Source organism: Fundulus heteroclitus, chromosome 16 (assembly GCF_011125445.2).
Source record: "Fundulus heteroclitus isolate FHET01 chromosome 16, MU-UCD_Fhet_4.1, whole genome shotgun sequence".
NCBI lineage: Eukaryota > Metazoa > Chordata > Actinopteri > Cyprinodontiformes > Fundulidae > Fundulus > Fundulus heteroclitus.
Window position 1 is genome coordinate 857,214 of NC_046376.1, and position 16,962 is coordinate 874,175.

Consider the following 16,962-nt stretch of genomic DNA (forward strand, 5'->3'; position numbering starts at 1 on the left):
CCATGGGGGTAAATTAACGAGGAGTTTAGACCGAGGCGTCGCAGTTCCACCTCATATGGACCAAAACTGACTGATTTCAATGTGATATTAGGAAGAACTGAAAATCATGTTTAAGGTGATCAACCTGCAGCATCGTTATGGCACCATAGGAGGCGTTCCTCCAGCAGACAGCTTTCAGCTGTTGTTCGTTCTCTTTGCACATCTAAAGCATCGACTCTAAGCCAGACGCTGCAGCTTTAACTCACAGAGTCCAACAACTGAATCGATTTTACGCTCCTGAAGTAGATTTAACACATAAACACAGCGCGAGTCTGAAAACATAAACTCGTTGTCCTTCATCTCATCGTGTTTAATTGAACGTCTCTTGTTGCCTAGTGATTGCATCAGCTTTCACAATCACTGATTTAAGCCGAATTTGTAAAATTCGGGTTTTTTGCTTTGTTAACAAACGCTGCTTAGTCTTTACGTTTAGAAAACAGGTACTTTTAAATTCTGCTTTGTTGATGTTTTTATTAATATTTTATTTATAAATGCGGCTTAAATCAAACCCTGGTTGCAGAGACGCGTACAGACACTGTTGGTATCAGCAGCAGTAGACGTGAATCCATGCAGCCATGTTTGCAATGACATTTATAAAAACCAGAGTCCTATAGTATCACCTGCAGATATTTATAGATCCTCCTTGATTTGCTGTTTGCAATGACATTTATAAATACTATTGTTTTTCTTTCTGTGTTGCCAGCAGGTGTTTCTGAATCCTGCTTATTCCTGTTTGCAGACGCATATTGTAATACCACATAAAGGTCATAACTGTCAGTCTGCATTGTAAAGAATGTTTTGTAAGTACTGACTGTTGTTTAAATTTGCATGACACTGAGAAAGTGTGTTGCAGAGGAAACGCTGCTAATACAGTCATTTCTTTGCATAAACCGGCTCCCTCCTCTGTGACATGATGGTGGGGCTCCATGGAGGGTGTCTTCTTCCCTATTTTTATGAATCCGGCTCTAAAACAACCCAGACTAGCACTGAAGTGCTTTGAAGAGGGATGAATTATACAAACGTGATGGGAAATCTTTTTATTTTTGCTCATGAGATGGTAGATTTCCCTGATTACATGTGATTGATATAAAGATAACTGGTGTGTTTTTAGCACCATGCGGGTCACTCAGCTGAATCCTCCAGGTTGGGTGAATACTGTACCTGGTTGTTACCCTGAGACATATTTGGTGGTTAGCGGAGAGCAGGAAGGTGCCAGCGGGGTCTAAGTGGGTGGAGTAAAGGGCACGCTGGGGTCTGTGGGGGGGGCTGTTGTGTCTAAGCTGGCAGTTCTGCATTCCTGCCGGCCTGACACGTTGAAACATTGCAAAGCGTGAAAGTGCTGATGGTCAGAAAAAAGGAAGGGAGCAGCGACGGTTTCTTTCATGAATTATAAATGTGAGCTGGTTTTAACAGGAGGCCCAGCAATGCATAACAACAGCAGACAGCGTTACTGTCAGAGGACACAGGCAGACAATTAGCAGGCAGCTTAACGGGGAAAAAAGGCATGAAGCCATTCATGTCTCCCCTTTTCTCATTTAAAAAGTCACCAGATAATTTCTGTCCCCCGTAGTTACACTGAGGAGAAGAGGTAGGAACCAGGAGGCGCGGGGAATGCTGCTGCTAACTCCATGTGTGCGCAGACGCTCAGGTGGGGGGGGGTGTCAGCGCTGAAGCTGTGATAGCACTGGTATGTTAATGTGTGAAACCCAGCGTTTGCAGTGTTAACAGTCTGTAACAATAATGTCAGTCCTGCTCAGGTCTGCTGGGAAAAGCTTTTCTATTGACAATCCCATTAAAAGCTGACACGTTTCCACGGCGCGCCGTCCGTGTTGTCTGCCAGGAAGAAGGTGGCAGGTTCTCTTTGAGCTGTAATAGGTGTATTCTCTGCAGCTCTAAACTCCAGGTCTGATTCAGGCTCATGTGTTCTGATAGCAGGAGACACGCGCCTGCCGCTAAACCTGTAACCAAATACAGGGTCACGCCTTTTCTCTTTGTTTTTAGGGCACAGGCCGTAATTTATCTGGTAAATTGAAATATTTATCTCAGAGTCTGAAGCCAGGCTGGGGTTTGCCTCGTTCATCGTCATCTTGATGTGACCCGAACGCAGAGGAGGCGTGTTTATCTGAGTCGGGGGTAAGCACCGTGGCCGTGATGTCAACATGCGTATCCTGTGGACGGTGCAGCTGCTGCAGGGTCGCTGCTGGCGTCTGCCCCGCTGCTCTGCCCTCAGCCTTTAAGCTCACGTTGTCCTCCTACAGCAGCAAATGAAGTGCTGACAGCCTCGTTAACACATGGAGACACAGCCTAACGAGGTCTGATTAAAAGCCTCCGAGCTGTCCTCGTCTTCATCTGGTAATTAAATACATAATTAACGGCGTGTGAGATGCAGCCACGGCCGCGTGGCGAAGCGTTTGTATGTAAAGACATCATCGGCGGCCTGAATTTATTGTATGTTTGTTTGCGTGACAAAGAAATATTCTCTGTGCTGCTGCGTTTGTGCCTAAATTATACTGTGCAGGAAGAGGCTGGGAGGCTATTTTTATCCCAGGCTGCTGATTGTCCAATTTCTAACAAATGTGGGCAACCTCTAAGCATGTTGTTGTGTGGAAAGACAAATGCTATACGGCTACGGGGCGAGACGTGATGATCAGCCACCTGAAGCTTTTTGCAGCTTGTTTTTAACAAACACGCCTCTAAATTTCATCGGTTTCCTGCTCGGGGAAATGGAAAACCAGCCCAAAACTTTCTGAGTCTCATTCTCTCAGCCATTTCCCATGCAGGTCTGTCTGAAGCATTCTGTTCTACTTTGAGAAATGATGTTGCCATGAGGGAGTTGTGATTGGTTAGATTTGACCAAATGTCAGCTAGCATTATATCTGAAAAACACACAATTACACGATCGGTGTGGATTAACTCCCATTTGCCAACGTCAGCATCTCAGTCACTAAATCCATCTTTGGCTGTGAGCGTTGCAGGCAGAGAAACTCTGTCCAACATATTGTTGGCTTGCAAAGTTTAAATTCATGGCACTTGGAATGTAATAAGCTATTAAATATGGTATTCAAGCTTTTTTTTGTGTCATTGTGTTTTTGTGCAGCTTTAATTTCTGTGAGACGTCTACAATAATACAAGGCCGCACTGTCTGGTTAAATCTCAGAAAATGTTGCTATGCTTTTTTATGCAGCACAAAGAGGAGGACAGAAGAACTTGTCATGGTCAGCATCTTAAAACATCTGACCAGAGACGGCTCTGGTGGTTTTGGATGAACGTTGGATTCTGAGTTCAGCCCAGTTTTCCTGGAAACAGGCGACTCTTCTTATGGTTCCTGCAGGTTCAGGATGTGATTGTGTTCGTCTTAAAGTGGAACACAGGCTGATCGCTGGCAGCAGCGATGGAGAGCTGCACGGCGGTGATGCTGTTCTTGCTGTGGGATGACTTTGATCAGCGGTTAGGGGAAACTCCTCACCTGCAGTGTTTCCTTCTCTGTCCTTCTCATCTTTGTCTGGATCGTTCATGGATGTCTGGGTCATCAGTGCTTCCTCATCCACAGCTAGTCATCACAGCTGGTTTTACACCAGATCCCCTCTCCTGATGCAAATGGAGTCCAGACCCAGGTTCTCTGCATCAAAGACGAGGATTCAGCCCACCGTACCTCCACAGAGGGATCAGCCAAATCTGGAACAGGAAAATATTGCATAAAAGTTCCCAGTGAGCAACAGACCTGATTCCAATTCAGGAGCTACATCAGGGTACCTCAGTCCAGAGCCTGACAGCTAGAATCCTGCACCCCTGCTCCAACAAACCTGAACTCCCTCATCTGCGTGTCGTTCAGCGCTTCAGAGACCTGCCAACAAGTCATTCACTGGATTTGGCAGAAGGAAGGAATCTAGAAGTTGCAGCATAGCAGCTTTGCAGGGCTGGACTTGGGCCCTCCTACATGCATAGACCTCATTCACACAGTCGTGGTTTTGATTTAAATCTCTATATTTCATTTGGATTCAGACCAAGCCAAACCAGTGGAAACATGCATTTTAATCTAGTGTCTTAAATAATCAAGCTGCACAGATGGCGAGATGTTTTCAATATCAGCAGAGACAATTTTCAGTTTGTTGCCACAAGAAAACTGTCAGCTGAGCAGCAAAGCTGGTAATTTCCAACCAGAACGAGCCGACAGCATCGCTGCTGTGCAGGATGAGGAGTGGACTCAGTTTGTGTTTAAAGGACAATGATAGTTTCACAGTGTGAAAATAACACACATAGTTAAGGACTTCTGCATTAGAGGACAATACACATGTATGGTTAGCTCGTTTAATAAAGGACTGGGTTGGTATACGTAGTTATTATTCTGTTCTAGTCCATCTCAGCTACTTTTAGACTTCTCATCAACATCTTAAACCAAGTCTAGACATTAAAAACAAAATCACTTTAAAACCAAGTATCTACCAGATGTCAGTAGATAACATTTCTGGCATTATTCAGGTGTATTTTTTTTATATATTAATAGTCATCTTTATGTGTCATTGCAACTATACATTTGTCCTCAGGGATCATAGCGGTACTCTGTGGGATTTGAACCAGGAAACTTGGAGTTGACTGGATTTTGTGCTTTCATATGATGTGAATTAAGTTGCAGAGCCCTTTGTGTGTGACTCATTTAATGAGTTAATGACATCGGGACCACAAATAAACATTTTATCAACGCAGGTACAAACATGAGGCGGCCATATTGGATTTTGTAAATGGGGAGGCTACTACTTTGGGGTACGTTAAAGTGTATTTTTATTAAATGTGAATTTAGAAAGGACAACGGTCACGCAGCATTTCCATCCTGGTACCAAGTGACATGAGAACCAGATGATTGTGACTCATTGAACTGCTGAACCATTAAATCTGTGACGCCGGCTTCATGCATGAAGGTCACGCTAGTTAGGCTGGAGAGTGACGGTTGTGTTTGAAACCATATATTTTATATATACCATATGAGCCATTCAGCTGCTTCCTGGCAGCTGGACACAACTTGCAGAATTACCGCCCCCCTGTGGTTGTAGCACGGCGTTACAACGAGGTGCTGCTAATACGTCTCTGCTCATCCCTCCTGTCAATTAAACGTGTTTGGTGTCTGGAGATCCTCCAGATTGAGCCCAGCCTCAGTGCCTGGAGCCACAGCTCTGTGGAGCAGACTGGAGGTGTAAAAGATAATAAATGAGCTCAGTTCAGCGTGGACTCTCTGTAACTCTCAGTACATCTGCGCTCACCCAGCTCACATTTAGCTCTGCTGACGCTGCAGCCATGATACAGCTCTGGAGATGGCACACACAAACACACACTTGCTATTCTTGCTCCTTTTCTTCTTCTCCAGAGACGCCGAACCTCCCACTCCAATTTGTGTGCCCGGCTTCAGCACAGGTGTTTCAGTGTTTGTGTGTGGGCTAACCCTGTCTGCGTCTCTCAGCCCGGACTTTAAACCTTAGTTTAAGAGTGAGATTCATTTGGTTCCTCTGTTGTTTTTCTCCTTCTCTCAGCACGGAGCAGCTGGTGGTTAAGATACTGAAAGCTCTGGACCTGCCAGCGAAGGACGCCAACGGGTTCTCCGACCCGTACGTGAAGATTTACCTACTGCCAGACAGGAAGAAGAAATTCCAGACAAAGGTGCGTCTCACTCGCCTCACACTCATCTCCGTCCTCCATCCACTCGACTGTTATCCTGGGAAAAGCAAACACTTTCCCTCCAGTTTTATTCTGTTCTAACAACCCGTGGAGAATCACACAGTTTCACTACGTAATCTCATCTAATCAAATCTGAGGCCCAATTTATTCAGGATAATGCGCTTCAGGTGATAACAGCGCTACTCATTTCAGGCACATTTTCCTGGGGTTTGAAGATACTTGAGTCTCTGGAGAGAACTATGTGGGAGAGGAAGAGATTTCACCCCCCCCCCCCCCCCCCACACACACATTAAGGTCAAAATCAAGGTCAAATTTATTTTGCATGTTCACATACAACTCCTTGCTGTCCCAAAGCCTTGTGCATACAGAAAATATCACATCTGATAGTAAATATATTAGTATATATTATATTATATATTATAAGTACATCAATAAATAAAAACAAGGATGGACAATGAACATAAATACCTATAAATAAATAATTTCTCCTGAAGATGGGACTTCCAGCGGCTCAGTGCTGTGAGGTACTTTATGCAGGTGATTCACCTTAAAGCGTTTTAATAAAAAGCGTATGACCCCTAACTTAAACTAGAGCCTGAAAAACACAGGAAGTCCGCGTAAAGACACCACAGTGATTTTCTCACACCGTCTATTTCCAGACTGATGTTACACCTTGTTTAAGGTAGAGATGCCCGGGTCAGATATTGACTAATTAGCTGGATCAGATATCGGATTAATGACGCAGATCCATCCTTTTTATTAATATCATACACAGTTAGAGCGATCTAGTCACTTAAATTCTCCGTTTGCACACACAGCAGCCAGTGATGAGCAAACAGAGATGGAACAACACCGGACCGAGCCCAGTCTGCTTTTTGGAAACATTTCACACTTGATTCACCAACAAGTCCGACTGCAGCATGCAGCATCTGCCACGTGAAAGTTGTGATGGTCGGCGGTAAAGTTGGTAAATTTAACACCACAGACTTAAATAAGCACCGTGCTAAAGAGCCTGCAGAACGTTTTTTAACGATGTTTATGTCGAGCCTAATGTCTTCACTCTAATGGCACGATATGCTGGCAGGACCTGATTGGTTCTGAATATCAATAATAAAACTGGATAGGTGCATCTTTAGTTTAAATTATTGTAGGAGTCTAAGCACAATGCATCAAACTTATGGCTGTTGTCTCATACAATACTAAACAATTTAACAGCTTTCATTTGAATATTACACGTTTCTATACAATATATCCAAACACTAAACAAAACAAAGGCTAGCAGCAGTCATATTTACTACTTTCTGACCTGAAGGTGTTTTTAAATGATTGGGGTGATTGACTGGACCGCTCTGGGATAAAAACAGTTTTTGTTGGATTTGGTTGTTTAAAGTCCTGAGCCTTTAGATGGGAGTGGAGAAAAAAAGCAGGCGTCTGTTGCAGCAGCGTTGGCTTTCTTCTGGAGTCTGCAGGTGTGAATATCCGTCAGTGAGGGTACCTGGGATCCAACACCGTGTTCTACGGACCTCACCGCCTGCTGCAGGTTGTTCTCCTGACAGCAAGTCAACCCAAGACAAGTTCATATGTGTGCTTTACGTCCTAGAACTACATTAAAACATCATAAACACAGAAACGGTGTGAGATCAGTAACAAGCATCAGGTGAAAACATCAATAAACATCAAACATGTGGGTCAGAGTTCCTGTTATTAAGGCAGAAAGCAGCTCTGAACAGCAGGATTTCAGTCTGAATTTAAAGGAAGTTTCTGCTGATTTGCAGTTTTCTGGGAGTTTGTTCCAGATCAGAGGAGCATAGGAACTAAATGCTGCTTCTCCATGTCTGGTTCTGGTTCTGGTTCTGGTTCTGGTTCTGCAGAGCAGAGCAGCAGGAGGATCACACAGTGTAGCGTTTGGTGCCCTTAAATTCCCTGAAGTCCAGAATTACTCCCTGTGTCTGTGAGATGTTGAGGTCCAGGTTGTTTTTCCCACAGTGCTGGACCTCCTCTGTGTCGGATCATTATTGTTATCAGAACTCAGACCTACAGCGGTGGTGTCCTCAGGACATCACGTGGTGTTGGAGGAGTAAATGGGGAGCGGTTATGGGGGTATACTGAATGGGACACACCTGTGGGGTCTCCCTGTGTCCAGAATGAGGGTAAAGGACGTGAACTTACCACCCAGACGGTCTGTGGTCTGGTCCTGAGGAAATCCACAATCCCCCCTGAGCTGCCCAGGCCATGGGTTTATTTACCGGTTAATGAGGAATAACAGCGTTAAAGGCAGAAGTCCCCTAACAGCATCCCCACGCAGGTGTTGTCCTTCTCCAGGTGTTGTCCTTTTCCAGGTGTTGTCCTTCTCCAGGTGTGTCAGGGCTGTGGCCTCTGCTCTGCGTTTAGACTGAGTCTCTGAAAACATCTGCTGATTGCTGCGGTGGGAGCAACCAGGGGATGGTCGTTCAGACAGTTAACTAGAGTTTTCTGCTAGCTCCATCAGCTGGGCATCCAGCTATGGTCTTATGTTTCTGAAATGTTAATTGACAGGTTAATTAACATTTCAGAAACGTAATTCGTCACGTAATTCGCCTTTGTCGTTCTGTTGCATTCCTTTGTTCACCTTGAGAAAGCCCGCCACCTTCTTCCGGCAACCTTCCTCCGCTAATGTAACACCACGTTGCTGTTTCGTTTATCTTCTACTTAAAATGGCATTTGTAGCACTCTAGCACCTGCTTTGGCACATTGTCCGTTGTACAAATTCAAAACGCCTCCCCAGTCCAAATTGCACACCTGCCACGGTGTCTGGTGGGTAGCGAATGATTGGCTGATGGTTACCAGGCTTCTGCAGAGGTGAACGACATGCTGATGAGGTGGAATGCATCTAAACCTTGCAGGAAATTAGCGTTCCAGGACCGGACCTGGGAACATGCTGCAGGTCTGCTGCTGCAGTAACCATGACTAGCAGCTTTACCCCACAATGGTTGGTTTATTGTAATCTGTACAGATGGCAGACATTAAAGCATAACAAGAAAAAGCTTTCCTGGAGTGTTTTCATATTCAGAAAAACTAAATAAAATGGAACCCTCCCCCAGCTGTCTGCGAATAATTCCCACCCGGCTTGTGTAAATATTTGGGAACATTTCAGGATGTTCTGTATCAGAAAAAGAACCTTTTGCTCCAGAAAAAAACAACATCTCCCCGTCCTGTCCATCCTCTGTGGAAAAGCTCAATATAACTACTAACAAATGTGATATATGGTGGTGATGTTCCAGACGTGCTTCTGAGGAGCATAAATAAGGCTGAGGGAAAGTCACAGAAGTGGGACAGAGGGAAAAGCTGAAGCTCCAAACGCCGGTGAAGCTGTAGCCGCTGGAAAACGCTCCCCACTGCTTCCTCTTTGTGCGACTGTCTCCTGCCTGTAACAAAAGCCCCCTCAGCCTTTGAAAAGCATGAATGCTTTCCTGATTTGCATAATGTGGCTTCCATTTTTTGTTTGAAGTGTGTCTGATTGTTTAATTTCAATCACACCCTCATTAACATTTAAATTTTACACCTTTCATATTTGGAGGCCTTTTATCCGCTCGGCTGATTGTGACTAAAGGAACTGACGCTGGCTCAGGAAAAGAAGATGTTCGGAGCGGCTTGTGTTCTGATTTCTAAACCCGCCGCGTCTCCGTCAGACGCACGTTTAATCCAAGGCTAACAAGTGATCATCAAGTGCTAATAAACTGGATTGACAGAGTCGCTCAGCCAGCGACAAAAGTTGTTCAGAAAGCCGTCTGTGTGTCACGTTTTAATTATTACACGCTTTGCTGCTCAACACGATTTATATCAAAGGCCCTCGCTGCAAATTAATCCCACCAGTTTATCCGGAAATAGGAAATGTTTGAGTCTAAAGGTAGACGAGGCTCAGGACAAATTTACAAACGAAAGCCTCAAACTTATTGGTCAGACTTAGCTTCTTAGTCGAAAATAGTCCGTTTTACTTGATCTGCAGAAAAGTGAAGAAGCTTTGAGTAAAATTACATAAAATCCAGACTGTAAACGTCCACAGGAATGAAAAGCCGCACCTTTAAGGTCCCTGTTTCAATTCAGTGGATTTCATTTGATTGTTCTGTCCAAAACGGAATAGAGAAATTCACTTTTATCCACCTGGCACAGGAATAAGGTCAGCCAGTGGGTTAAGGTTTAAATGCACGGCTCAAGGATAATTTCAGCATGTGCAATAGAACAGAAATGTCCTTTATTGTCCCTCAGTAAGAAACTCAGGTGTAGCAGCAGCAAAGGGACGGGAAAGTCAAAGTGTGCCGTCACGCAAAGGTAAAAATATAAAATAGGAAAGTAAGGAATAAGAGACAGAAACGACTGTGCAAAAGTCATCCAGTTTTCTTTTGATGCTCTTTCTAAAAAACCACCCAGACTTTCTGTTGTTCTTTGAAAGAAAGTCTTGATCACTAGTTGGACTCTCTGAAGGTTTTTTAAAGTTTTCCATTGAACTTTGGTTGCTTTGTTGCTCATTTTGTACTCCAAAATTATTCTTTTTTTTTTTCTCCTGTTTGTTAATCCATTTAACTCTAATCTATGAAATATTCAGACACAAACCCGTACCTGGACCCGAGTTAGTGCTCTGTCCAAACTCAACCCATAATGAACAAACCAGGTTTTAGGTTCCTGATGCTTTTTATTTCCTGCAATTTGTCAAAGAGGTGCAATTTTTCCCTTTAATCTAAGAAAAATACAAAAAATAAACATTTTGGGAAACAGAATTTCACAGTTTCTCAGGTATCACCTTGACTGTATTTTGAGCCGTTTTGGTCTTTGTGGGACTTTCCTCCTGTTGTTTAGGCCTGTCTTCACTAATACAGGTTCTGCCTTCATCTACAGCATACAGGCACATCATTATCACCTCAGACTGAATAAGGGAAAATTATGACACAGCTTATTCCTTCATCATGGGTGGGTCTCTGGTCGATGATGCCTTGTACCTTTCTAAAATGTTGTGGAGAAAACTGGAGGGGAGGTTTGTGTTTCATTACGGGCAAAACGAAAGAAAAAGTACGCAGCGAGAAAGGAGAAAGCAAACACTTGTTGAATATTTAAATCAATCACCAGAGCAATGAAAACTGACTCTGAACGTCTGAAAGCAATCCCTTCTCCCAGCAAGTTTCCAAACACATAAATCTGAGGGAAATAGTTCGCTCCTCTGTTTTTCTATGTTTCTCAGTTGGAGAGAAAATGGTGAAATATGTGACGCTTTGAAATGTATCTTCATAAAACAGTTGCTAAATTTCCTCTAAAAGCCTGGTGAGTTATTTGCATCTATGAGCAACCTTGGCTCGTTTATGGCGCTGCAACAAATGAGTTGATGGAAAGACTCACACGTCAAAATTATTATTTATTTTGAGGCCATACAATGCAGCTCTCAAGTTACTGTGCAATTATTATTATATTCAGCACGCACCCTGCTTGAGTTATACTGCATTCATTAGGACTCTTGTCCGGAGGTAATTATTAAAGAATGAGAGAAGGCGGGTCTAGATATGTCTCTCTTTATATATATCTTTGTAATAACTGCTGAGGGCAGTAATACTATAATGGCAGGAAGTTAGAGCATCAGGTTTTTTTTCTTACTGCAGTAAAATCATTTTATTATTCAAGATGAAATATTATTTAAAAACAATATCACATCATTTATGTATAATTTTTGATACAAATTTTTCAAAGACCTCTTCCTCATCAGCGTAGAGGTTAGAACTTTCCTCAACAATCTCAGGTACCAATATAATAAATGTGACCTCTGTGCTACTTTAAGGCAAACTGAATATATCTTTTTAGTTTAAAAAAATCAGTCAGGTTAACGTCTTTGTTCTGAATGGATCATTGCAAAACGCTAATTTCTTTATTTTTCCAACGCTGTTGTTGATATCTGCTGTGTTGGTGACACAGTTTGGGTCAAGCTACAAGAAGTTGGCTTTAGATTATATTATTGAATACTTCTGTATACAGAGTATACAGAAAAAAAATAATTGAACATAGTAAATGCAGCATGTCCCAACAATCCCAAATCATGAAACCTCCACCACAGTGACTGACACAGACTCACTATGTATTATTGGTGTAAAGGAAACAATTTAAGAATGGAAGCAGGACTTAGAGAAGGAAGGGCAGAAGAATGGTTGCACAGGGTTAAACAGGGAAAGGCTCAAGAAGGGAAAGAAGGACACAAGGAAGAATGTAGAGAAAGAGGTAAGGATGAGAAGAAGGATGAGGAAAGTAACCAAGGACAAATGGAAGGAGCACTTTAGCACTTTGAGATTTGTATAAATATAAAGTCCATTACAAATCCAATGTATTATTATTATTATTATTATTATTATTATTATTATTATTATTATTATTATTAAGGAAGGAAGGAACAAAGGAAGGAGTCACGCTACCAGCTTCTCTGGACGTTGCTCGGTCTGACCTCGGGGGGGGGGGGGGGGGGGGGGGGGGGGAGGACTTTGCTGAGACATCGACTACTGGGGAGACCTGCGGTTCTCTTAAATGTTTTCCTCTTGGTGATAATTGTTCTGCGTAGAGAAATCTAGATTTCAAAATGTCGTTGTCAGATTGATGGGCAGCAGCAGCTGCTGCTGAATGCTGAGGTTGTTGCTGTCATCTCTCCATCATGGCATTCTGCTAACATGCGTCTGTTGGCTCTTTAGCAGCGTCGTGTCAAAATACTTCAATTGCATTTGATCAGCGACATCTAGCTGCTACTTTTCCTCTAAACACAATGGAAGCTGCAAGGCTATACTTGTTTCTTCCATTATTTTATATAAATCTAGATCTCTGTTTTATAGTTATCTGGTCTATATTATTCATATAATACACGGAAATCCCCAAAGAGAAAAATGTCTGATTTCTGTTGAATTTGTATGTTCCTCTAGTCCAGGGATGGGCAACTGGCGGCCCGGGGGCCGCACACGGCCCTCGTCATCACTCAGTGCGGCCCGCGAATAGATTAATAATAATTTAATAATGATAAAAAAAATTAAAAAAAATAAATAAATTGTAATTATACTTTTGACCGATAGGGGGCCGTACCCAAACAATAGCGGGCATGGGCCGCTTTGCAACAGCGAGAAAGAAAGTCAAGAGCCCTGGCCACTAGCAGTGGCATAAAGGGAAAACTTGACGAGAAAGTCACATTTGTCAGACAAAATGGGAAGAAGTATGGACATGGGGAAATTTTTTTTTTGGTCTCTTGTCATTCACACACAACATAAACCGTGAGAGCCGACGTGAGTTTTTAAACTGCAAAGCTTTGTCTTAAGCAGAAGATCAAACGTGCAGCACCGCGTTCACAGACCAGTGTGATGCATTCGTGAGCGTCAGAAAGCTATGGTGCATTCATGAGCATGGGACATTAGATTTTTCAGAATAAAAAGCTAACAGATGTGCATAATCAAAAAGTAACAGAAATACAATTATAGAGCATTCAGTATTGTAAGAAAGCCCACACAGTTTCTGGACAGACACATTATTGTTTGAGTTAAGTTCTGTGCCGTTTTATGCCTCTTTCCTTGTAAATTTGAAATGTCCCATGCTCCTGAATGCATTGATATGGAGTTTAAATTCCTTTTTTGCAAATTTTTTTAAAGCAAACGGTTTGTCTTTTGCTTAAGGACATATTAAAATGCATTTATATGCAGAAAATAGTTATATGTTGGTGCAGTAAACATACAGATATAAATTCATCTAAAATTTGTTCGTATTGAGAATAATTTGTAGCGTCTTTCATATCCAATTATTTGAAGTGCGTGGTCATGTGGCCCTCCAATGGACGTGCTGAAAAAAAATGTGGCCCTCTTTATCATGGAAGTTGCCCATCCCTGCTCTAGTCTATGACAGGCTATAGAAGCGTCGCCTCGTACGTCCTCTAAACGTCCTTTACATTGGCCCATGCCCTGAGGTGCAGCCTGTGCATGGACACCCGGCGTGACCCAGGACATTAACTCAGACTGCGTCTGTCCCTCAGGTCCACAGAAAGACCTTAAACCCAGTGTTCAACGAGACGTTCCAGTTCGGCGTGCCGCTGAACGAGCTACATTCCAGGAAGCTGCATTTCTCTGTGTACGACTTCGACCGCTTCTCCAGACACGACCTGATCGGCCAGGTGGTGGTGGACAACCTGCTGGACTTCAGCGAGGGCAGCGGGGACAAACCCATCTGGAGGGACATCGTGGAGGGCACCGCGGTAAGACGCAGAGCCACCAGACACACTCAGTGTTGATGTGATCTGAAAACTGAAGGGACTCTGTGCCTAATTCTGGCCGCTGTACGCTTTGTGTTAACGCATAACAGATAAACGCTTCAGGTTAATAGTCAAGCAACTTTGGGAGCAGTAAAGCTGTAAAGTTGTAAAGTTGTAAGTAAAGCCAGTAAGCAAATTTTAACTCAAACAGCCTCAACTCTTAGTTACACCAGGGTCAGTCCAGCGGCTGCAGGATTCCTGCTTCTTATAGTTTATTTTTGGGTTTCCTGACAACAGTCTTCCTAATTTGTTTTATAGAATCTAACAAAATACTTTGATTAAAACTAAACATGCATAAAATGATCAAGGTTTATGTTTCCTGTATTTTATAGTCGGCTCACAACATCCTGCACTGCTGAAAATGATTTGTGGAATATAAAGAAAAATAGAAAAGTGGACATTTTATGATGAAGGAATCATGTTGGTGTGATGTAGCCGAGCTGAGGGGGAATTTAATTTTCCTTTCCTCTGAGTTTTCCTTGGTAAAATCTGGTTCTTTTGTCTGTGTAGTTGTATTTGTTTAGCTTCATTATGACTAAAGACGCTCTTCCACCAAAATAAAACCGGAATTATAACACTGTTTGTGGCAGTCATGTCCAAGAAATTCCCCCTAAGGAAGATCTAAACATTTGTAGATTAAAACTTTGTTTTTCAGTTGAAGATTCTAGGTTTTTAAATTTTATGTAAGACTCTTTTTGGGTGTGTTAGCCCTCAAATGCTAGCTTTTTATAAATGCTAATACTTTTTGATTTGGTAAAACATTTTGCAGATCAACCTCATATAAACCACAACTGAATTATTTCCGTGTGAAAAGCAAGAACTGAAAAGCCTGATGCCCCCTGTAGGTGCATAGAGCAGAGGGTGGACCCTTAACCTGAAATATGTTTATCCATTTAGAATATACCATCTCATTTATTGAAGCTATTTTATGTTTATGTATTTTCATGTTGGACAAAGGAGCCCATTACAGTACGTGACACTTTCTGACCGCCATCAAATAATTCCCATGAACGTTTCATACAACTTTCACAAAGGATAATGGAAAACCTTGGTTTATATCAAATCCTCACAAAACAAAACAGTATACAATTAAGTTAAATTATAGCAGAGATCTAAACACATCATGATTATTTATCTTTAGAATTCATCAAGGTACCCAAATGTCGAGATAAATTAAGCGATACATGGTGGTTTAAAACGATTTGGTCTGAAACAAAAGTCGGCTGGGATGAAATTATACGTCTTTGCTACCAACTGGAGGTATGAAGTGACAAAGGAGCTTAAAGTGTTACCTCGATGTAGCCCTTGACTATCCGCTTACGTCTAGTGCCTCTTGTGGCAGAAACATGTATTACAAAAACAACTGCTTGGAAAATTGAGCCTCAAATTTTCATCATAGGTAAAGAAAAATCTTAAAAACTTAAAAGACAAAAAAGATTTCTTCCATAAATTGCACAAAAAAATCTTTAATTAATAAATTAATTGATTTCATGGTGATGAGAAATGTTTGTTGCCTTTCGGGGCTCCTGTAGAAAACAGACTAAAACAGGACTGGTTTCACAAAAGTCAGTAAAAAACAAAGGATATTAAATTAGTTCAACCATAGACCATAGAGATTTGGTCAGAAGATCGATCCATATAAAATGTTTTGCTTCCTGTCTCTCTCCTGGACACAGCACCAGAAGGAGCTATTGCTGCCCTAACTCTGTTAGGTGCTGCTGTAACCCTTATTTGTTGCTTGGTAACTTCTCCAGTCTGTCAGGCTGCATGGGAAGAATAGCTGCAGCTGAAACTCTTTTAGCTTCATCATTTCACTCAAACAGCAAAGCAGCGTACACAGAACCACGGCACATAGAGCCTAACAGCTCCCCCAGGGCAACGCCGGAACCAAAAAGGTTTTGCAATAATTATTAACCCTTATCCAAGCTAAACCTAAAGTCCAAAAATGACGCTGACTACATAAACAATGTATAAATAAATCCAGATTACACTGTGTTTTAGTGCTGATTTGAAATGTTTAGCTGTGTTTTTCTCCATGAGGAAGCCACTGAAGGAGCTACTGCTGCCATTAAGCCTTTCTTTCTGTTAAACATTGAAAGTACTCCTGGTTCAGTGCATCTATGTTTCTTTTTTGCTGTGCGTCAGCTCTGTCTACTTGAAACTTCACACTGAGCCTGGTTCTGGTTCTGCTGGAGGTTCTCCTCCCTGTTAAAGGGGAGTTTTCCTCTCCACTGTCGCTTCATGCATGCTCAGTATGAGGGATTGCTGCAAAGCCATCAACAATGCAGACGACTGTCCACTGTGGCTCTACGCTCTTTCAGGAGGAGTGAATGCTGCAGTCAATAAGTCGATAGAAAACCTTTTAAGCAGTTAGAATAATAAACTGAACCTGGTTGCATTGTGTTAAACCTCAGATCAATTTCAAATGTATATCATTGACTTTGAATACAACTGTATTACTGGGTGGAACTGTCTATATATTTCTCAATATATATTTTATTTTACATAAAGACAACATAGGCTTAGAATCAGCGCCATAGAAATAAACACTTAAATAAACAGCAGCTGCCATAGTAAATACGGTCATTTGTTACACCAAACTAGCGGGTTTCTTACTGAGGAAAAAATAAATATAATTAGTATTTGCATTTTTTTTAAATCTTCATTCAACAGGTTATTTTCAAAGTATTAGATTTTCTTATGGAAAACCAAGACAAACAGTTCAACAGACCGAAACTCAATATACTGTATTTATGGTCTTTTCCACTTGTTTTTTAATCTTTAATATCATTATTTAATTGTGATTACCATCACACACACAGAGTCCGTTAAACTCGTCAGAGGCATCTTCCTCCTCACAGCATTAAAACATTTTAGCTTTAATTTAAAATGCGATCGTTCCTCTTTCTTCTGATTCATTCGCATGGCTTTGATTCAAGTTGAGTCAAAAGCATTGACATGCTGGGATT

At 42.0% G+C, this 16,962-nt stretch overlaps 1 protein-coding gene across 1 annotated transcript in view; it reads left to right on the top strand.

Annotated features, from left to right (window-relative positions):
* syt3 (synaptotagmin III) overlaps positions 1-16,962 on the top strand; it is a 67,559-nt gene that overhangs the window by 40,570 nt on the left and 10,027 nt on the right. Inside the window, exons 7-8 of the mRNA XM_012872121.3 lie at positions 5,562-5,688; positions 13,718-13,936. Coding sequence (XP_012727575.2) covers positions 5,562-5,688; positions 13,718-13,936 — 346 coding nt within the window. The remainder of the gene's footprint in view (positions 1-5,561; positions 5,689-13,717; positions 13,937-16,962) is intronic.